General features: G+C 41.5%; 1 protein-coding gene across 1 annotated transcript in view; it reads right to left on the reverse strand.

The window, feature by feature from the left end:
• Nucleotides 1-11639: 11639 nt before the first annotated feature.
• The window catches only part of tex264b (testis expressed 264, ER-phagy receptor b), a gene marked incomplete at both ends in the record, with an annotated part of 33213 nt that continues 22070 nt past the window's right edge, over nucleotides 11640-22782 (reverse strand). Inside the window, 2 exons of the mRNA XM_080495367.1 lie at nucleotides 11640-11902; nucleotides 21369-21528. Of these exons, the coding sequence (XP_080351493.1) occupies nucleotides 11640-11902; nucleotides 21369-21528 (423 nt within the window). The remainder of the gene's footprint in view (nucleotides 11903-21368; nucleotides 21529-22782) is intronic.

Raw genomic sequence — 22782 nt, forward strand, 5'->3', positions numbered from 1 at the left:
TTGGACTGCAGGGAAGTGGGCAGTGAAACACGTATGCTAATATAGATTCCTATCATGTTGAGGTTACAGGTTCGGATCTCATGAGGAGCTGTGATAATGTGTCATTAGGGAGGCGGGCAGGTTCAATCACGGTGCTGATAGAGAGAGAAAAAAAACAGTCTTGTATCTCTCCAACCGAATGATTGGTCACACCATCAAACAAGTTCAGCAGAAAACACATTGATTTAAGTGGGTTCACACAGTGATCATGTCCTTCGAGTGACTCACGGCTTACAGCCCTTTCAGGATTGCTATCGACAGTTTTTTATCATAGAATATATCAGCAGTATTAGTCACAATGATTTCAAAGTCAGAGGAGTGCAGAAATGGCACAGAATATCAGCAGAAACCGTCCATGAGCCTGTTTAGCATTTCTTTTAATCCATGTTGAGATTTTAGAGGAGTCACACTGGCAAACCCACAGAGCTTGGCTGTAGTTTGGACTATTTGATGTGCTGCCGCTCCCCTCTCCTTTAAGAAACTGCAGGGGGGGGGGGCTCACCACTGACTTTTACCCTTCTGCCATGCAGCGTTGTTACCGACATTACAATATTACATTAAAAAAAATTGTCACTTGTAGACACAAATGCATTGTCAGTTCTATTATTAGCGGTTCTCTTTACTGGCATATTCAATCTGAGCTGGCCTTGCTTCCTGTGCTCACAGAGGCACGACACCTTCACCAGGAAGGGGCCGGTGACAAAGAAACCCCCAGCTCCTGTAGCCACGCCAAAAACAACACTCTGACGTGATTTATCTATGTGACAATTCCTTTTCAGGGACAGTGAAGTATATCGTGTGACATTGCGGGAGCAGTGCGTGTAGCAAAATGAGCAGGTAAGAGTGTAATGAATGCCGAATTTCTCCCCGGATAAATATTACATCAAGCTGTGGGTGTGCACTGATGAATGTGCCACCCTCTCATCCTTCGGAGAGGATTACATGCGGTAATGTATGAAGTTGTAATGTAATGTAAAAATGTCCTCCGATATGCTGTGTGCGCAGAACAATGGGTGTTTGGTGTTGCTGCGCCTCATTTATTTTAATATTAGAAGCAAGGTGGGAAAGTAACTCCAAGAGTTCAGCGTTATGAGTCTAATTGCTCTTCTTTGGTGTCTGTTGAGGCAGACTTGTGTGTGTGTGGTGGTGGTGGTGGGGGGGGGGCTCTCTCCATCCAAACACTCGGTCAAAGTGTGAATTAATTGTGCAATAAGAAAGAGCCAATTAAGCAGACCTCGACAAACTAGGCCAAAGTGAGGTTGGAGGTCCAGGACTCTTGAACCTTCGATAACTGCAAACAAAATACTGAAGAGCCTGAAGTGGACATGAAAAATCAGCCATCAGAACTATATTCCCTTCCAATTATTTGAAACGCTTATTAAACTGGAACAACGTTATCGGCTTACATGAAACCTCAGCCTCTGCAAAGTAGTAAAGTAGCTTTTATCAGGCCTCGATCACATCATTAAAAACTATCATGAAACGGCTGTCACGCTCACACTCAGCAGCCGACAGAGTCACTCGCTCCCCAGCTGTCTGCGTACAATATTCCCTCTGAAAGGCAAGTTCAAAAAGAAAAGGCAGTGTGCTTTACTTGGCTTTGAACCATCAGCTAATGCATTACTGCCGCTGCCCAGCAAAGAGAGGATTTCTCCAACATTTGCATAAAGATGCTTTGAGAGACCCGTTCGTTATTGTCCTCATTCCCGAACCAGCTGAAGCTAATGTGTGAAGATGTGTGCCACTGCAGCGCTGCTTCCAGCACCTTTGTGACTGACGCTCGTACATTTATCCGAAGGTAAATATGGTGTTTGGTCTGAGAAATGACGTCAAAATGTGGGGTCCAGGATAATAAATGAACACATGGATTATTTATTGTTTTTGATCAGGAATGAAATTAAGTTTTTCCTTTCAATAATTCAATCAGTCATATTGGTTTCACTCTATATACAATTTCTTGCTTTTTTAATATTTCCTTTTCCATCCAGCTCTTGTGCTCCTTCCATCGTTTATTGTTAAATGATCCTATTTGGTAACATATGCATCTCTTTGTATTTTCTTCAAAACAAACAAACAAAATTAATTACTATAACTTGTGAAAAATTGAGATATGTGTTATTTTTGACCATCCACTGAGTCAGACTGAGTGTAAATTGTTTGTAATTGTATCTGCAATCTGTGATGGAGGCTAAAGCCAATTTAGAGAATCGTTTGCTTCACGGTAAAATATGTCTCATTTTGGTAACTTCTACACAGTTTGCAAGAGATTTAATTGTGAAATTTTAACATGCATTCATGTTTTAGCGGGGACCCAATATAGGGTTAACACTATCACTTGAAACTACATGAAATGACATTTAATTTAGACCTTAATCCACTACACATGAATCATTAAGCCTGTTGGGTAATGTCAGTTTGAACACAGCACTTGGGAGCCCTTTGACATTTAAAATACTGCCATCCAAAGATTATAAAGTGTCGTTCTTTTCTACTTGTGTGAAATGCAGATTATAATTTTGCCACATGACACAATATGACAAGACTTTTGCATTGTTCTGGAAAGCTGAACTAATTAGTCAAAAGACAAATTGCTCTGTTTAATGCAAGGGACGTTCGTGTGACTAACGAAATACAAAAAGAAAAGGGAAAGACTGCATCCGACATAAATCATCTGATGATTTCCATCATTATGTAATCTCCAGCGGGGACTCAGTTTATCCCTCCACCTGGACTTGTCAGCTGAAGGAATTAGGATGCCTCTGTGGCGGCCAGCAGCCAACTTGATTGTGAGATTCAGCATTGATCAAATGCATCATTTTCATCAAAACGAAGCACAAGGGAATCTGGTTGCCGGCACACTCCAGTCTAGATTGTTCCAGTGCACGCATCCCACCTGGATCTCTATTCAGAAATGAGTAGAACAAGCACTGGGAGAAAAAGTGTAGTTGTCAGATTAAGACCTCCTACCACAGCTTGTCTTTGCCCATTAACAGTTGGTTATCATGGTGGCATCATCTAATAGGATGATAATTACATCCATCAAGACTGTGTGGAGGTGTCTACAATAATAAAGCATCCTTTCAGACTGGAGAGAAATCCCGCTGCTGCATCACACCCCGTCTGACCCACTGACAACAGCATGATGTATGCCATCGTGCATTGTTCCACAACCGCAGCAGTTTCTCACTCAGGCAACACTTTGTTTGATAATTTGCACAGACGGGTTACTTTGCACAACAGGAGTCAATCATAGGATGATGAGGACGTTTTATGAAAACAAATGCTCTGATTGGTTTGTATGTACACCTAAATGATATCATTTACATGAGGCGGTTGCAAAACAGCTGTAAGCATCATCTCTTGACATCCCAAGCTCACTGTTTGTGTTTAGTCTAATAATAGGTGATCATGTTTATTTGAAAATACCACAAAGCAAACTGCACTGTCAATTTCCTATGATACTTTATTTTGTCTCAGATGTCAAATGTGATGAGGAGAAGTGTTTAAAAAAAACATGATCTGCTCATAAGAGATTATAATAATAGATTTGGAGACTAAGGGATTTTGTTTTTAAACAGACGTAAAAAAAAAAAATGATAAACTAAGTTCCCCAGGTCAAAGTAAAGAGTGTTTCTCACCTGTGTGTGCGTGTGTGTTGGCCAGATGTGTCTCGGCAGGTCCGCGCGGAGCGCGTGAGGGCGTTCAGGAGACGAGCAGACTCCAGATGTTGCTCACTTCCAGCATGTTTGCCAGGCGGCGCCTCGACTCTGTCCTTGGTTCTGAAAAAGTGTCGCTCACATGGGCAGGACTTGGTAACTCCTCTCGGATGCCCTCCAACTTGCGCCTGCCAGCCACCGCGAGCGCGAGCACGAGCCCACCGACAAGCCCACCGCCCGCTCCCACGTCCACAGGCGCGCGAGGCTCGAGGAGGGGTGGTGGTGGTGGTGGTGGTGGTGGCTTGAGGGGTGCAGGGTGAGAGGGTGGGCTGCAGGGTGGGGGGGATTTTCCCTGTTTGGAGCGCGCGAGCCGACCTGGCAATTAAGGCAGGTGAATCTATATTAAACACAAACCCCCCCACCAGTGTTTTTCGCCGGTTTGCGTTTCGTACGCAAACCGGAAAGTTAATGAATTGAAGTTGAGAGCAGGATGAGGTGAGAAATCCCGCAGTACGCAGCCGCTCTTCGCTCCGCGCGCTCCTCCGCCGCCGTAATGAGTGCGCGCCTGCCTCGCGCTTTAACCTGACGATGCTTCACGCAGCGCGTGTTTGCATGGCAGCGAAGTGAGTTACGGCAACGATGGGAACTGATGGCAAACAACTGAACACAGTTCATGAAACAAAGCGTGCTGTTCAATATGCAGGGATAATAATTAAAAAAAAAAATCGCAGGTGACCCATGCGTAAAACTCTCAGAGGCGCTGAGCTTCTATGGTGTCAGTTTAACTTTTAACAATAAAAAATCATTTTCCAGATCGATTATACAAGATGCTGCCTCTCTCTGGCTAAATTTAGAAAAGAGAACTGAACATCAACTTCTTTCTTTCTTTCTTTTTTTCAACCACTCTGTGAAGGCTGGCCAGCTCTTCTATTCACCTCCATCTCATTAAAAGTGAATCACACTCCAGTTGAGAGGCACAGCTCTTCACAAACTCAAGAGGGAAGATGCACAATTTGTTTTTCACGAAAAACAAAAAGAACACCCCAACTCACTAAAGCAAGAGTTTATGTAATTTAGTCCACAGTTAATTAGGTATTATTACCTACATGCTTTTATTCCTTTACATTTTTGTCCTTCTGTACCTATTCGTACCACTAGGCTCCTGAAAGCTTTGCAAAACACTTTAAAGTTTCACTGGCAATTAAGACAAACTTTACATTGAGTTCTATGGTTTAAAAATCAGCAGCAAAAACACATTTTCATGGTACAAACTGCACCTTTCCCTCATCCAACACCATGTTACATCAGCAACATTCCTGTTGGGTAATTAGTGAGGATGTGTTGCACAATTTGGCTTCTGTGTCCACTGTTCCCCGCTGCACAGCCAGCCTGACATCACAAGTGTCCAGGAAGCCTTGCAAAGTTCCTATGAACTTTAGTTTTATGGTAGTGTCTCCTACCGCCACCCTCCTCCCCTCCCTCCCACACACAGACACACAAAACACATCTCACCCATTTCCAAATGTTTCGTGTCCAGATCAGCTCTGCAGTTAGGGGTTGGGGGAAGGAGAACTTTTTTCCTGTGTACAGTGGCAATTAAAATGACGAGCGGGTGCTGCATGTTGCATAATTCCCTTAGCTAACACAAAGGGACCAATTTTCTCCTGGAATAGAATTGTGGTTTACATTGCAATAGTGGAGGGCATGTGGGTGTTAGGCAGAGTTTAGATAGGAACATGCCAATTAATGTCGAGCCAAATTACAGAGAGGACAGAAGCAAAGTGCTCCCAGCAAGCGGCCTGTGCACTCCAGTCAGATTGTGGCACTTTTTCGTGGTAATCTGATAACTCAATCCACAATTATGTTTCCCCCAATGTCAGATGTCAGCTTTTATTGACATCCCGAGTGTGAAAACATTTGATCTCATCAGTTGAACAAATAACTTACAAACGCATCAGAGTCCACAAAGAGAGGAGGTAAACCAATTTCCTCTGATCTGATTGCTTTCGCCTGAGCTGAGTCATGGTTTTAAAGCACTTAATCTTTTAAACAAAAGTTTCTGCAAAACGTATTCAATCGGGGCAGAGTCAACGCTCAGGTCCAATCAATCCATCCACGTTTTCGTCGGGCCCGTTTGTTGCGTTGGAGACAGACCTGATCCTCATGGGCGTCAATTCAACTGATAAGCATGTCTTAGGCTTGTGAGACAAGGTTCCTGGAGTAAAGCCTTAAACACACGTAGAGGAGGAACACGCAGACACAAAACGGCCTGGAAATCCAACTGGGGTCGTCCAACTCTGGATGCAAAAGTGCTACGAACCATTTCATGGAGTTGCAACTAATACTCCTTCTATAACACTCTGTCCAACTGGGATCTCACTCACTCACTCACTCACTCACTCACTCACTCACTCACTGGTGAGAAGACTAATTACTACACAACTTGCTCAGGTAGGTAGGTAGATAACTAAGTAGGTAGGTAGGTAGGTAGGTAAGTTTGTTGTTTGGTTGCTGACTTACTGACTTACATCATTCAAATAGTTTACATTTAATGTCATCTGGGTTACATTTATTGTGTCCTTTGAGATTATTATACAAGGAGGGCTTTGTTTTAAATATCAATTATTTTTTCAACACACACTTTCACTTCACTTTTTTGACTTCCCTTTCTTATTTTTCCAATTTTCCTGGGCCATGTCACCAGCAGCATACATGCATGATGGTTTTTGTTTAGTTTTGGCTATCAATTCACAGTTAGTGTTAAGTTAAACAACCTTTTGAAATGAAATATTTTTAAGTAAGGAATTTGTACTCAAGCGCTTGCAAGTTAGTATAAAAAAAACACAGCAAATTGTTCTTTTTATGTAATAAAAATCTATTGAAAAGCCTAAAACTGATCAGATCAACATTGTATTTCACAAATTATAGAAAAAAATGTGCTTCTGTTAAAAAAAAAAAGTGACATGTTCTTAGGTATTTTAACTCGTGATGGATATTCTGACTTTATGATGCCCCATAAAGCGTTAAACTGAGTGTCAATCCCTCACAATCTATTAGGATTGTCTGGTCATTCAAACCCATCCTACTGTGGGAAAAAAGACAAAGTGAGAACACTTGACGTGACAAGACCAATCCCTCTTTACGCAAGCAGTTCATGCAGAGCTACAGCTGTATTTGTAGAGGCTCTTGCTTTGTACTGCTGGCAGTTCAGAGTATTATTTATAGATTTTTCTCCAAAATATGTTTTTTTTTGGTTGGTTTTTTTTCTCTATCTGGAAGATTGCCTAATAATCTGAAAGTACTTCTGTGTGAGCAAAGTTTTTCGACCAAACGAAATCACCGTTCTGAAAAGTGAAAGTGAAATGTTGTCGTTATCTGGAATGATCCTTTCAAACTGCCACACGAGGATGAAACAGGATCTTTCCCCAACTTCAGATGCAAAGTATTTATACACCGAGCCCATTACTGCAACACATCCTGTGACCATATCTGAGTGATTCTGCGCCTCATCTGTCTGCCCAATCAACAAGTTCAGCTCGCAGTCTTACACGCGTGCACCTTGTACACGAGAAAGACTCCTTACAGAAAGCTTTTGTAATTACACAGAGGGAAAACATCTCAGCACTTACTCTTAAAGCTCATCCATCTCAATGAACTTCATCCATTGGGAACTCAAACCCATCTTCAGAGTAATCAGCATTTAGATTAAAAATGTAAACACACCCTATAGATCATTTTATTTGTTGAACATTTGTTATGTAAAAGATCAGCATCCAGCCAATTAATTCCTCTGAGGCCACTTCACATTACTGTAAATTAGTGAATGGGTGTTTGTTGCTTTTTTTTTTTTCTTTTTCTTGTGTGTATTTCAATGTTTCTGAGGAGTAAAGCAGGAGCGTACAGCCGCTTAACGAGCGCTTGTCAACAAAATCCCTGTAATTAACGCTCACGATTTTCACCGGCGCATTATTCTTGTGCTCAGAGGAAACACTGACAGATAACATCGGGAAAAAAAATGTGTCGTGAATGCAGAATGCAAGAAGAAAGACCTTCTCAAAGAAGGGACTAATGCAGCCTGAATTTCAAAGGAGATTTACTGGTTTATCTGGATGAAATCAGCCAGAGTCTAAGATTTGTTCCAAGTTTCAGTTCCAAAAAAATAGCTCAATAAACCTGCTGCTTTAAAACAGCTCCCAGTTGCACTCAAGATCCTCAGTCAGGTATGAGTCAGTGTGAATCTGAATGACGCGCCTATAGTCGCTGTAAAGAATTTACACCTATTCTAAAACTTTTTTTTTTTTCAAGCACTGTCTCCCATTATTCATGGATTTACAACGACTTTACCGCAGTTATAAATGACAAAAAAAAATAAAATCTTCTGCAGGTTTTTCGCAGGTACTGTCTATGCAGGATGACTCACACCCTCAGAAGGAGATTTGTCATCATAAAATGCCTTGCCACCCTTACATTCAAAGTTTGGACACAGCTACTCATTCAGAGATTTGCCTTTCTTTCTTTTTTTTAAATATATTTCTATTGTATGGGATCATTGAGCAATATTGAGGTTATCTCCGAAGATTCTTCATGGCAGCAAGCTACTCGCCCCGTGTGTTTGTCGCCTGAGATGTTTGGGTTTTTTTCCCCCTACAGTGACGAAGGGATTCTCACGTTCATCCCTGGTGAGCTGCTTTTCTTTTATTGTTGCAGTCCAAACCCTCTCCAGTCCATCTTGAGCCGGTTCAGGTCAGGAGTCGGCGCATACCAGGCCGTCGGACGCAGCGCTCCATCACACTCCCTCAAAGTCAATAGCCCCGACATCGCCTCAAGGTGGGTTGTTGTCCTGCTGGGTTGGAGGGGCTCGCAAAGTAAAAGTTGGTTGTGAATTAGTCATGAGCAGTATCTACAGTTACAGTCATAACAAATACTGTATCCTGCAGTATTTTTGGTGTAGTTCTAGAGCAGATCGGTTGGCTTCCAGGTCGGTGGTTCAGTCCCGACCAGGTGCCAACGTCTCCGGGGAACATACTGAACAACGGGTTGCAAAAAATAATATGCCATCACCTTGCAGCCGTTCCTGTCCACGTGTGCATGTTTAAAACATGTCGAGGTTCCTAAAGCCGTTTCATGGGCCGTATGAGTAAAGTCCATTTGACATGGTGGTAACCACATGAAGACAAATACTGGCAATATTATTCAAAGCATGAGGAAAAACTGTTGCTTTTGCAAGGGATTCAAATATGAAACACGTAACAGTTGGGTGGGCTGCACAGGCGTAGAGGTGTGCACTCGCACCTTAGGATTTCAGACACTTTCCCTCAATGAAGAGTTTGCATGTTCTTCCTATGCATACTTGGGGGAGCACTTCCTTCTCGCCCTTGCACATTTCAAACGAAACCATATTCACCTTCAGCAGAATTGGGAAAATTGCCAACTTAGCTTTGGGCGCAAGTTGGTGAGTGTCTCAGTGAGTGTTTGGCCTCAGTGTTTTGTTTTAGCCAATAAGAGCTGTGGGTAGGGCAGTTCTGCATTGCAACCAGTGCAGAGCTGCTGCACAGGTTGCCGTTCTGTCATTTAATGTAATAAAGTGGAAAACAGTCCAGATCTTACATATGCGGGTGCGCAGTATTACTCTTCTGCAAAGCAATGCAAATCTGGAGAGTGTTAAATGTGCGCGCTTGAGATCAGAACCTTCTCGAAAACAAAAACATCAACAAACTAATGGCTGCTTGCCGAAAGCCCAGCCTGCATGGCTCATCCCTCACTTGGCTCACGCACACAAACAGTGGCCACTCCAAGTGAGACTGACCTGCTGTAAGGAGCTCAGCAGGATCTCGTCTATTGAAAGATGAAAGATAGGGAAATATCACGAGGCGTGGGTCATCAGGTGGTGTTTGAGGCTGCAGCTCACACATTTACCCCAGAGACAAAGACAAAAAAAAACAACAAAATGAGAAAACACCAAACAGGACTTAGCGTGTGCAAAGAGACGGCAGATGGGGAAAGGCTTGAAAAAGTAAAAATGAGAGAATCTGATTGCTGGATAGAAAATTAAGGAGCTGGGGATGCGATGTTGGAATGATTTGAGAATACTGGAGTGCCAGATGTGAAGCGTCTGTAAAATTAAGACGAAGTCGCGGAGCCTTGCTCTCAGTGAAATGAATATTAATGATCAGCCCATTTGCCGGTGCTGACCCAGAAGTGGCCGGACGACCAGAGGAGGACTGCAGTTCACACTACGAACGAAACTGGCAAAATGCGCTGTAAAAGTACCTTTACCATTATTTTGGGGGAAATTGAAGTATATTTCCAATTGTACATCACAAACTGTGCTACAATTCAGTTGGGGAAAACACTTTTATTTATTTAAGAAAACATACTGATCCCAATGTGTTGTTGAAAAAGTTCAGTGATTTTTATTTTTTGAAGTTTTTAAAGACATTACAACCTTTTGTAAACAAGTCATAGTTCTGATATGTGATTATCATTTGGTTTACACTGTATTTTTTGTTATGATCAGAGCAAACCATTTTCGTTTAAAACACAGAACAGCAATACTAAAAGGTTGATCAAGTAAAAAAAACAGCCTTACATTGTGGTGCAAAACAGAAAAACTGAACAAAGACTAATTCTACAGTGGACAGCTGTTTCCAGATGTGCTGATTGAGTCCTTATTGCCGAGTGGTCCATTAACAACCAATAAATGCAGCAGGGACTTGGTGACGTCCCAGAGAAATCAGAAGAAGGGCAGCAGGTGCTTCGACAGAAGGCACTTTCTTCGCCGAAGGGCAGGAGAATTCCAAACGGGCGAGTGTCTGCAGGCGACACTGAAGCACAGCCGAGCGTCTGTCGAAATTTGCTTCTCAAATGAAATTGATTTGGTCTGAGCCGACGCGCTGTGAACGTTACCACAAAAGGCACCGCCTTGGTTTATTCCTCCTCCATTTAACTGCACTTTGAATGAAGTGAACTTTTGAGAAAGTTTCTACCATATTATGTTCCCTAGGACCTTTTTACAGCATTTCTTTCAAGTACCAACAGTTCTGGCGCAGCACTTCGTGAGAACAAACAACGGCTGACTTCATAAAATAGACAAGTAAAGGCAGCTCCTCAAACAACTTCATCACTCTCAAAACAACTATGGACACTTTTAGCAGGAGGTATGAAATATTTAAAGTGGAAGACTTTCAAAACTGTTTCAGTTATCAAATACTTCCTTCAGTCGTCTTATCGGTTTGACAGCATCGCGGAGACAAACGTGTTTCAAGTGAACTCAGGCTACCTGAATAAGCGAGAACTGTTTTGTTCTTTCAATCGATGCAAACTTTAAAAAAAAAAAAAAAAAAACGCAAAAGCTTTCCCTTTAAAACTGTGAAAATAGAGGATACTGACACATTTCATGAACAAAAACATGATCCCACGAACAAGTGTTGGTTGTGTCGCTCAAGTGTGACACAGGACTGTGTTATTCCGACAACAGCAAGAAACACTGACGAGGACAAAGGCTTCCTCTGTTTTGAGCAACATCAGGTAATCAATCAATCCATACATCCTGCAGGCAATGGAGTCAATCACAATCAGTCATACGATCATAAAAATATCTTTAAAGTCAGCACTTAGACTTAACCGGGCTCGAACCAGGGATTTTCATGTTGTGAGAGCGCTCGTCACTACACCATGGTGCCGAGGACGTTTCCACCCTTCGTGTGGATTGATTGTAGCTTAACGTATTCTCCCGCAAACGCACAGGTCAACATATGCAATTGCAACGGAGAGAAATGGATTTAGTCTGAACACTAAATGTTTTGATGATATTTCGCAACAAACAGGGTGTTTTCGGAGGTAGAAAAGTCTCGTTTTGACCTTTTCATGAATCTTTTAGGACAAAAATATAACCTATAACCAGCAACATCCATAAAATATTAAACCACGCTATGTTTTAAACATCTATTCCTCTCCACCAACAACACCCCACCACTCTTGAGTGGGATCCTCGCGGCTCTTGCGCTCTTGCGAGTCTCCGTCAAGTGGCTCGTCTCCCTCCTCCAGATCCCAGTCCGGCTCTTTACACGAGCGTCTCCCGGCGTAATCCCCGTCCTCTTGATCTCGCACAGGCGTGGCGTGGACCGAGGACGCCGCCGGTGACGTCTCTCTGCTGCTTGACAGGAGAACCCCACTCCCTGAGCTGCACTCGCTGTTGGAGTCTGCACCTAGAGCAGGGATAGAACAAAGGGAGGGGGAGGACAGATGGTGAGAGGACTTCCATAAACAAACACCACATGAGAAAAGCAAGACCGCCCCCAAAAAAAAAAAAAAAAAAAAAAATGCAAGGGCTGGGACTGCAACCAAAATCTGCATGATGGCTGTAGAGCTGTGCTGTGATTTTATCCCAGAATGAATATCCCGTTCCTCAAAAGAGTCCCTTTATTTTGCAGCAAACTGATGAATCATACTCACGAAGAATGACATCAAAATATCCCTCCCAAAATGTTTTAATTACAAAAGAATGCCGTCAGGAAATCATATAATATCAGCAAAATGTGCTACAGAATAGCTATAGAAATAGATCAGGTTGCATGCATGAATATTAGATAAATACACTTTTTTTTCTGAATTAACAAGGATTTCAACACCTCTTCTACTTTCATTACTTCTGATTTCATTCACATAATTAAATTCTTAAGAGCGCAGGCATTTCTACCACCTCCTTTCTGCATTTGTGCACGGAGGCTCTGTTGTAATGTATCATACATGTCACACATTCCTCTGGTTGCAAATGTGATACCAGCTACAACACCTTGTGCTGCGACTCCAATTCAAACCTGAAAATAGACCCTGCAGTGTTGTTAATTAGAAGCTCCTGTGAGCTAAAGGTCTTCTGTTCTTTAATTGGATGAGCTCATACAAGCAAGCCGACCACTTGACTCCTCTGTGTTTTTGAGTTTGTCCCTTGCAGGTTAACAGGATCAATTCCGTACCTAGGCGTGCCAGTCTGTTGACCTTTCGTCTTTGTGTGGCCCCGAGTGTTTCCCCACAACGCTCTCCCCCAAATCAATAGCGCTCAACATTAATAAGCCAGCGTGTCATTAGCAGCAGACCTGATGTGGGGGAGGATGAAGATGCCAAGAACCAACATTCAACACAAGGAGGCCGATTGCTACGTAACGAGACAAAAAACATGGTGAAGGGATAAGATCTCGGCGTAATCTGAGGCTGAGCAGCATCACATCCCATCACGACAGCGTTTCACAGTTCCACACGATAATTAGACAAAGTTAAAAATTGGTGATTTCAAAGTCCAAGCACGCAATTGCGACAAACCCTAAACAAACGAGTGTTAAACTGAATATCAGTGTAGAAGTTATGAATACTGGAAAATGCGTGTCATATTAAAATCTTAGGAATTGTGCAAACATTTTGAATTCTGAAGTTATCTATGGATGGATTATAGTATGGATGAAGATGAATATCTGACAGGACTGTAAAGTAATGCATCAAATTCCCAATGTGTCACTGAGTGAAATAAGTCAGATGCATGATGAACACTTGAATATTTTGTATTTGATGTCTTCACCTCCTGGTGGGTCAGCATGATGTCAGGAGGCTTAAATATACGCAGGAAGATATGTCAGTGAACACGCATGTGTAGACATTGGAACAATTTGCAATCGGGCTGAAGAGGTAGGACATAAGACTGGTCAGATGGCTTAAAAATATATAATTATAATGTGTTCATAGTGTCCATTCATTTTCCATACAAGACATTCGAAATAAACAAAATAATGGAGGCTTTGTGGGGAACAGACATCCTCTCGCTGCACTGACAATCTCAACAAAGCAACATTTGTTCAATACTCATTAAAACTTAAAAGGTAAAGAACAGTGATAAACCTCACAGATTTTTTATCTTCAGTGGCGGCTGTGATCTGCGGTGCGGAGACTTCTAACGCGACAATCAAAGAGAAAGAAACGGGGGAAGGGGAAAAAAAAAAAGTATTGAAACAGTAACCACCACAATGTACAGCCGTCTGCAATCACCTTGAAGGTGTCACGAACCATAATGAAGAAGCAGCTGAGCATTAAGAAACACTGGATGAGCTTGTGGGGCTTGCACTGTTGTGCTGCACACGGCGAAAAACATACAACAGAAGAAGAGCGTGAGGATTTACTTTGTGTTGTCGGAGAATACGAGCCCGGGTCGAAGATCAAGCATGCAACTGGAACTTGAACAAGAAGTGCAAAATAAATAAATCACAATTCCAATTAATTGCAATGCAATCTGTCAGCTGAGTGGAGGGAAAATAATTCATCCCTGGAAGTGCAGACAATCAACTAGTGGAGTTCCATGGGCGAGAAAGAAAAGCATGTAAGATTGCACACTGTATAATTTACAGTAAAGCATAGTCTCCCATTTAACTTTAAATTAATGCATGTAAAATTAAAAAAAAAAAAAAAAAAAGAAACACAATATAAATGTAGCCACAAGCTCTGGTTGATTAATTTACAGCCGCAAAGTGAGCATATGTGTGATAGAGGCAGAATAGGAATTAAATAAAACACTAAAAATGTATATTTCGTTTGGTTTTCCACCAAACCCCTGAGGCAAATGTATTCCGTCGAAAGAGAGGAAAATTCCCATTTAGATCAAAGGTACATAAGAGGTATGTCTTTAGTGTTTCGGGGGGCTGGAAGGTGGTTTTCGTTTAATAGTTTAGTGGCGACTTCAGGCGTCAGTCTCCTGGTACATCTGACTGACAGTTGATCCATTATTGGAATGAAACCGAGGAAAAAAAGCAGCAAAGTTTGAGCAAGGTAAGTTTGAATGTGTTTTAACAAAGTGCAGAGAAAGGATAATTAGTATAATTAAGTTTAAATCCCACAGGGGCACAATCACTGCAAAGCGGTGTGTTGTGTGAAGGGTGACAATCAGAGCTACAAGACTTCATATCAGGGGAAAAGGAAAAAAAACATGCGGCTGCAATCAAGCAACTCTTTGCAAAACTGACAGTTCGACCACTACTTATAGGTTTAGAACAGCAACAGAGGTTTTTTTTTTTTTCTTCTTGTCAGACACATAATTCACACATGTTCTTTAAAGAGAAACGCTGCACCAGTAGATACGTGCGTCGCCTGCAAAGCCCCGCTGAAGGCAACACTGGAGAGGGTTGCGCCTCCTTGAAAATGTAATTACACATCGGGGCTGTAGGGGCTGCGGAGATAACACGTGGGACCCCCGTGAACTGTGGCTGGCCGCTTGTGTTTTTTTCTCCAACAATTTGTGATGCGTGTTGAGATTTCAGAGTGTAAAGAAAGATTTCTGGATGTTTTCCTCCCTCGGCCATTTTCAAACTTTTAAAATGCTATTTAAAATTATGTCCAACCATCTTCTGTATAGCGGATCCAACTCGGAGCGAAGGTGGTAAAACCCCGGTCAGATCCAGCACAGGGCAAAGGCAAAGAGACGAGACAAGCATCCAGACAATCACATTTGCACCCAGGGCCATTTAGAAGCACTAATTAACCTCAAACTTGTATATATTGGACTGCTGAAAGGGAATAAGTGCATGGAGAACATGAAAACGCCACACAGAAAGCCCTGCAAGCCAATTCAGGGAAATTCTGATTGTGAGGATATTGACATTCACCCACACACGTTCACACACCATGTGGATAGATAGGGAATCGAACGCGCAACCTTACGAGTGAGAGATGACCCCACTCTATCAACAGGGCCACATATAAATTCACTCCTTAAAATTCAGCACAAGATTCCTTCACTGTTCATATTTTTATTTTTTTAAACGTTATTGCATTATTGTAATTTTCAGGGTTTGGCTTCATCCTTGTCATATCTTGACTGAATTGAACTGACTTTTAAATTAAATGTAATATGGTTATTTATTACATCTGGTGGAAACAGTGATTCACTAAACCCCTTGGTGTGTTTATTTCTGTTATTCTGCAACATCCGTGGTGCCTGGTCATCCATTTGTCGGTTCACATTGTAAAGTCAAACCTTCCACCATATCATTACATCCAACACAAAGCCCTCTCCTAATAGGAAGAAAACACAGCAGATCTTCTGTCAGTGGTCATGAATAAACTAACAAGCTGATGCAAAGCCCACAGCATTGCTGGTGCAAAGGGCACCGGCAGCAACAAAAAGGAAATGTAGGGAACTCCGAGGCTCACCAGTCGGCACGTTTTATATATATATATATATAGAGAGAGAGAGAGTACATATGCTCTTTTAGTCAACATATTACCAGTCAGGTCGTCATGTCCTTTCTGTCTCTTTACAAACCGACAGTGGAACAATCCTCCATCAGGAAAATCACATTTGATCTGGGACTCGTGTAGCTAATTAGACAATGTAAACAATGCATGCAAAAGCTAAATGTTATTTAACGATTTAGCGTCAGGCTATAATGTTTTACATCACTGCATAACAAATCCATCTAAATTAAAATGGCCATTATTCAAAATATAATTTTTTTTTTTTTTTTGGGGGGGGGGGATTGAGGACAGTCTGTGTGACAAGTATATGTAAACATAATACATTGAGTTGCGTATTTAATCGATAGTTATTGTATTCATGGTAGAAGATGAGCAAAATATCACGCGTTCAAAAGTCAAACCTTTCATGAAAACGTCTTTTTTTTTTCCAATTTAATGGCAGAGCCATGTTTACCAGTTGCAAAGCTTCCTTTTTTGTAGGCACTCTGTAAACACCTCACGCACTTTGACATCATTTTTCTTTTCTTGAAGAGATTTCGTTCCTCCCTCCCTTCATTTGATCCTTTTTGATTGGTGAACCTCTGGACATCCATCTGTGAAACTCTTGCCGCTGTAGATATATATATATATATATATATATATATATATATATTACTGACTTGCTTCCAATTGATCCAATGTTTTAAAAAATGCTCTCCGAAATGCTTTTGTCAGTACAACTTCTCCGTTTCAGTCTTTTGTTGTCATCAGGTTCATGTGAGCCTCCTTTTCACATGAACTCCTTTTCCCCTTGTGAGAAAACATCATAGCCAGTTTTTATTCACACACTGTCCCAAAATGTATGGAAATCAATTTTGTTAAATACGTCCTTCTGGTGCCGTGTGGAGTGTTAAATATCATGCTCAGCTGAAAATAAACACACCGTGATTCCACATGGAGCTCCTCTGTTCCAACAACTTCAAGACAGGCTTGACTGGAAAACCTATTCGATCAAGTGTTGAAACCCCCCAAAAATATATGTGGCAGTGAACGGGAACTGGAGAGCGGTGGAGGGATTTCCACACCGTGTGAGCAGAAGCCCGGGGGTGGATCAGGTCAGTGAGACAGGCTTGGGCGCGAGAGGTGGGTGTGTCGGGCGGCTGAGTGGGGAGATCAGTGGACCAGAGAAGCTTCAAGTGGCCTGAATGCTCCGCTGACCTTGCCGAGTCGATCCCAGTGTGACAGGAGCGAGGCTGCCCGTCACATTATCATTCGCAGCCGTGGAACTGAATGTCACTTCCACTGCACACGACGTCTGAGGAGCCACCGGGGTCCGTAAACAACCCTCGGTTTTTTCCTCAGTGAAATTATGGAAAACTGACATTGCAGTTAGTGAAGTAGGAGCTCGAGTGTCAACATGAAGGATGGATTATGCAACACGCATGTGCATTATAATGAAAAGTGCACAGTTATGCATTCTCGCACATTTCACTTGTTACTTAAATCAGTGGTGGGGGGGGGGGGGGGGGGGTAAAGGTGGTTAAAAGAGGTTGTAGTTTAGTTTATTGCAACTACTTTATTTACTTTTTTTTTTTTCATTATTGTTCAAAAGATTGAGGTGTGAAATAAACTGCAATGGAGTTTGAAAAACAGATTGTGTGTGTCTGGGCGGGACCGGGATAAATTATGAAAGAACTGTATCTCATCACCAGGAAATGCAGAGTGACAAGTGCTAGTGAAGAGCTTTGTTTCAAATAATGTGTATTACTGTGCGTAATTGTAGAATATTTTTTTATTAGTATTTTGTAATGGCATCTTTGAGGTTTTTAAGCTGCTTTGAAAGGAAATGTTTTAAATGCAACGGCACATTCATTTGAAAAATAAGCCTGCATCAGTTTGTAAGAATGAATGAATAATAGAAGCAATCTTTTAGAATTATGTAAAGTTTAGCATCGACTTTAACATTTGTCATTAAAAAAAAAAAAAAAAAATCAAAGATCAGATGCAAATATGAAATCGAAGAGGAACACATCAATCATTTTTCTTTCAGATCATCTTCTGCACTTCGTAAACGCCTCCGATATTTAGGATTCAGTGAGCAAAATAATGAATATATTCTGTACAAAGTAGCACAAGCAAACAGATTTCCCTTCTATTAATCCAGTGAGTGTTTAGTTTATTGAAAGACGGGCGGGGATGGCGGTTAAAAAAAAAAGACGGCCTGGAAAAGCTTTCATCTTCAGACTATTTCTTTTAACTGATCAGAAGTTTGAAAGGAAAGTTTTCCAATTTATATCAAAGAAACAAAAGCTGGTCATTTCAAGCGCAGCGCGATCCGATGAAAACTGCATCGTGAAAACAATTCTGCGTGATTAGATCGACTTCCACCGACGACGGGATCAGAAGAGTTTATGACATGTAAACGGTACAATCGCATTGTTTTCCACTGTTGCAGGTCAGATACTGAAAAAGTTTCTTTCACACACACACACATCCACACAAAAGGCTTGATTAATATGGCTAACAAATCCATCTCTGCTCTGTGATGGACTGTCCACCACAGTTTTACAGGTGGGACGATGGAAGGATGGCATCATTCGTGATTAAATACGAGTCAATCAGAGATCATCTATTCTGTATTTGTCAACATGGATTTAGATTCACGCTTCAGTGGGAGCTGCAAGCAGGAATTAGTGCTCGGTGGTCTGCTCTTTTTCCCGCCCCGGCTCAGCTTGGACTATTTTTTTTTTCCTCACAGTGTTTAGAAAAGGTTGACTGCAGATATGTCAAGAAACTTTTATTCACTTGTACTTTCCAGTGGAATCCAACACTTTAAAAGGTAACCGGGCTACATCGGATCACTTTATCGCCTCGCAGCTGAACACATTTGCTTTGTGAACACAGCAGCACTCAGCCAAGACGGGAAACATTGTGACCATCACCAATTTTTATTTTTTTTAGGGTTTTGTTACAATTATGAGGACGAAACTACAGTTTCAACACAAAATGTTGGAACATCCACAAAGATAAAGTAACATTTCCATAATAATTAATAAGGACTTAATTCATATGGCACTCAGATATCTTACGAGTCCATATGAGTCTATAAGCCACTTTCTTGAAAGAAAAAGAAAGAGTCCAACCAAAAAAACACTCCAATTGATGTGTTTGTAAAGGTATAAAACTCCTTTTTATTGACCCCTCCAATAAATACTTGTGAAGAATTTATAGTAAATTTAAATGTCACCATTGCTTTTCACATTTTAGCAGTTTTAGCTGTGTGTATTCAACTAAAGCTACATTTTAAAGCCACGAAAGTCAAGTCGGTCCAAAGATACTCCTCCCACGTTAAAATGGGAAAAACTCGTAGAGTAAAGGCAGCTTTCCAATATGGTGTGAGTTAAACTGTGGATTACCGCTCGGTGAGTGCTAGAACAACTCCCACTTCCAGGGGCTGTTGTGCGTCGGCTTTTCATTAACACCTCTGAAGGCGTCGCTCACAGTTTGCCTCTACGAGGTTGCTCGATAATGAAAAGTAATAGAAACGAGGTCTCATCTGAACAGCCTCCGGCACCGGCCACACTCCGGAGTCGGGGCTCAGTTTCATAACAGCCATCAGACAAAAAGGGCTGACAAATTTAACAACTTTACTCTTAACGAAATGAGACAATAGTTAGACGAAAGAAAAAGCCTTGATTTCTCTTGCTCTTGCTCTGTGGAGCTTTCTAGGGTCGAATGTCACCACAGCTTACAGAATAATGTCACTGAAATACCACCAGATATTATAATAGCAAGATAAAATATGAAAAGCTAAGCTTGGTTAGTGGAGCATGCTGGCATGTAAAGCATTTTTTTTTATATATACACATTTTAGTTTTTTCTTATTTCTGGGACAGCAAATGGTTAGACCTTGAGGTTGTGGAAAGAAAAAAATAACTATGGGATGCAAGCTGCTCAGCTAATTGCAGACCTCACACTTGTGAAGCTGAAAAAAAAAGCACAATGTGCAAAAATATCCAACCAACTCATGAAAAACTGCAAGTGAAGGGTGTAACGCTGTAAAGTAGGATGTCACTGGAATCACAATATGTTTGATCATCATATCATGCTGTAGTGTTACACATTACAAATTTGCGGTATGTTGTATGTCTTGTGGTATGAAGTAGTGTCTTTAACTGGCAGATTAATTAAGTATTTATACTTACTTTGTGATGCTTGTCAGTACGAGATCATCCAGACAAAATGTGAATATCAGTGAAAATGTGTTCAAACTGTGCCGACAGCACAGCAACTCTCTTTAACCATAACGTCTCCTGCTGGTGCTCTGTGAGCTGGTTTACAGTGATATAGTCTGGGAATTCTTTAAAAAGAAAAAAGAAAAAAGAAAATATCCATTTAAGTGTTTATCATGTTATTTTTTTCATTCGCCTACTTTCCTTCTGACTCATTATTTTCGGGTGAATACTGACCGACTGGACACAAAAAGTTTGCACAAAGCAAAATATTTTTACTTGTCAATGTCCTCTAATTTTATTTTCCCCATGCACTCGACAACATGAGCTTAATATCTTTAACATGAACTATTTAACAATACATCTCTATATATGTTACTGAATTAAAAAAAATATATATATTATTTTAAGCTCAGAATAATGAGCTCAAACATGGTATTTTCCTTTTATTATGCAGCCATCCTCATTTTAGGGATATCATGTGTTCTAAATAAGACACAGAGAGCTTATTCTTCCATCCATCCGTCTTCTTTCATGCTTAATCCACATGGCTGTGATTTTTAAGTCCAGTGCAAATGTCTTCAGCTTCTCAAGAGGGAACAACCTGGTAAGTTAATCTCTCCAGCTGAACCTCTCCCCAGTTGTTCATGAATGGGAGGTGATGGGTGGGTTGGGGATGGGGGTGTGTGTGTGGGGGGGGGGGGGGTCTTAATTGGATACCTGAACCACCTTCACCAGCTCATCTCAGGATGGAGGAGCTTCACTTAGAGGCTCTCCTGCATGGTAAAACGCCTCACTCCTTCACAAAGAGAGAAACCAGCCTCCCTGCCAAGAAAACTAATTTGGCTGCTCGCATTCATCATCTCCTTCACGGCCACAGGTGAGCTTGGGAATGTAGAACGGCCAGCAAATGCAGACGGATTGTGGTTGTGGTCACTTGCCAAACGAATCGTGAGGTCCATCGATTTCCACAGCAATACCATTGCTGGCGATTTGCCCATGGAGCAATCACACAGGAGCGACCGAGCAGAGATTCCAAACATCGTAAGAACGAAACATTAGGGGTGTGAACTGTTTTTGTTTGTGGAGTTTTTTTTTTTTTTATTGAATGAATTGAACCTATTTTCATGTGGAATCTGCAATTCTGAGACTTGAAATGGACTTTGACTTCGACTTTATTTGAGAGTACTTCCTGCGCTAATGCAAGTCACTATAGAAGTTCACATACCCGAGACATCAGTGTCACTGTGCGAATCCTCTGGCAGCCTCTTTTCTCCTTGTCTGAATTCAGGCACGTAAAAATCTGCCTGACGGGCCAACGGAGCCATGAAGTGTATCTCATCCTTTGTGTAGATTTCCAGGAATGGGTGTGCGCACAGTCTTCTTTCCTGGGGGAGAGGCACAAAGGGGAGTCTATGATATTCAAGAAATGTGTCATACATTAAATAAAGTAACACCCACACCAAATCAAAATTTCAAAAAAAAAAAATTCAATATTGTTAATCTGGAACCAAATTAACCTGCTGCCGACTGTAGCTTCACGTTTCAGTGATTCTTCCCGTAACACGCTGCGAAAACGTCAATAAGCTTCTTTCTCAAACTATCCTACTGCTACAGGGGCTTTTAAGTGATGCATGCACGACTTAAAAGTAAAAGCCCATTACATTGCAGAAGTGATTATGTTGAGGTGTGACTACAGAATGTATATGGGAGAAATTTGTGTTACGATTTTAATTAAAAGTCCAGCAGCGCATTATTTTCTCCAGGGACAGGCGGTGGACAGCAGAGCAATATAACAGAGCACAAGTACAGGGATGCCAACTGAAGGTCTCCTCCCAGTCAATAACCAGTGAAAACGACTCCATTTCTTATGTGGAAACCTCGCGGGTCCACTCTTGAACTGGCCTGAACTCTTTTTTTTCCTCACAGCCTGACGTGCATCACATTTTCAGACGCCGACAATCTGTCGTCACGGATGTTCAGCTTCCACATTTCACTCTGCTTTTGTTAAATCTGCTGTTCTCCCCGTGCTCGTCGCCTCACTTGTCGAGGTGTGGGAAGCCTCCTATGACAGACCACTCCACTTCTCGGGGCTCATTAACCTTTCATACGCGGCGTTTTGTTATTCCGCTCATGCACAGCTGATGTCGGTTACTTCACCCTTTTGGCATATGTTAAATGTCGAGCAATAGTAGAAACACATCACAGCGGCAGCTCGCTGTCTGAGTGTGATTGATTATTCAGGGACACAATAAAAATAAAGCCATATAATTTAAAAGATGAAAACGATAACATTTAACTTTTTTTTTTTTTTTTACTGCTTCACAGTTCCAATCAAATAAACTTTGAACAAAACGGTTGATATCATTATTGTGGACTTGAGACGAGTCATTTTTTTTATATCGAAAGACAATATAAAAGAGTTATTACGCCGATGAAATCTTATGTATTCACATCACTGCCTCGAGCTATATTAGCTGAAGTGTTTGAGAACATAAATCATTTCCTACAATGATGGAAAATTCATGACATGTCTCCAACTGCGGAAACTCCTCGCGACTGTGATTGTTTCTCGGCCGTTCCTGAGCGTATACGTTCCCCCTGTGACCCCTTGCTGATGCTCCAGATTCAGGCAAAGCAGA

Source organism: Blennius ocellaris, assembly GCF_963422515.1.
Source record: "Blennius ocellaris genome assembly, chromosome: 4".
Classification (NCBI taxonomy): Eukaryota; Metazoa; Chordata; class Actinopteri; order Blenniiformes; family Blenniidae; genus Blennius; species Blennius ocellaris.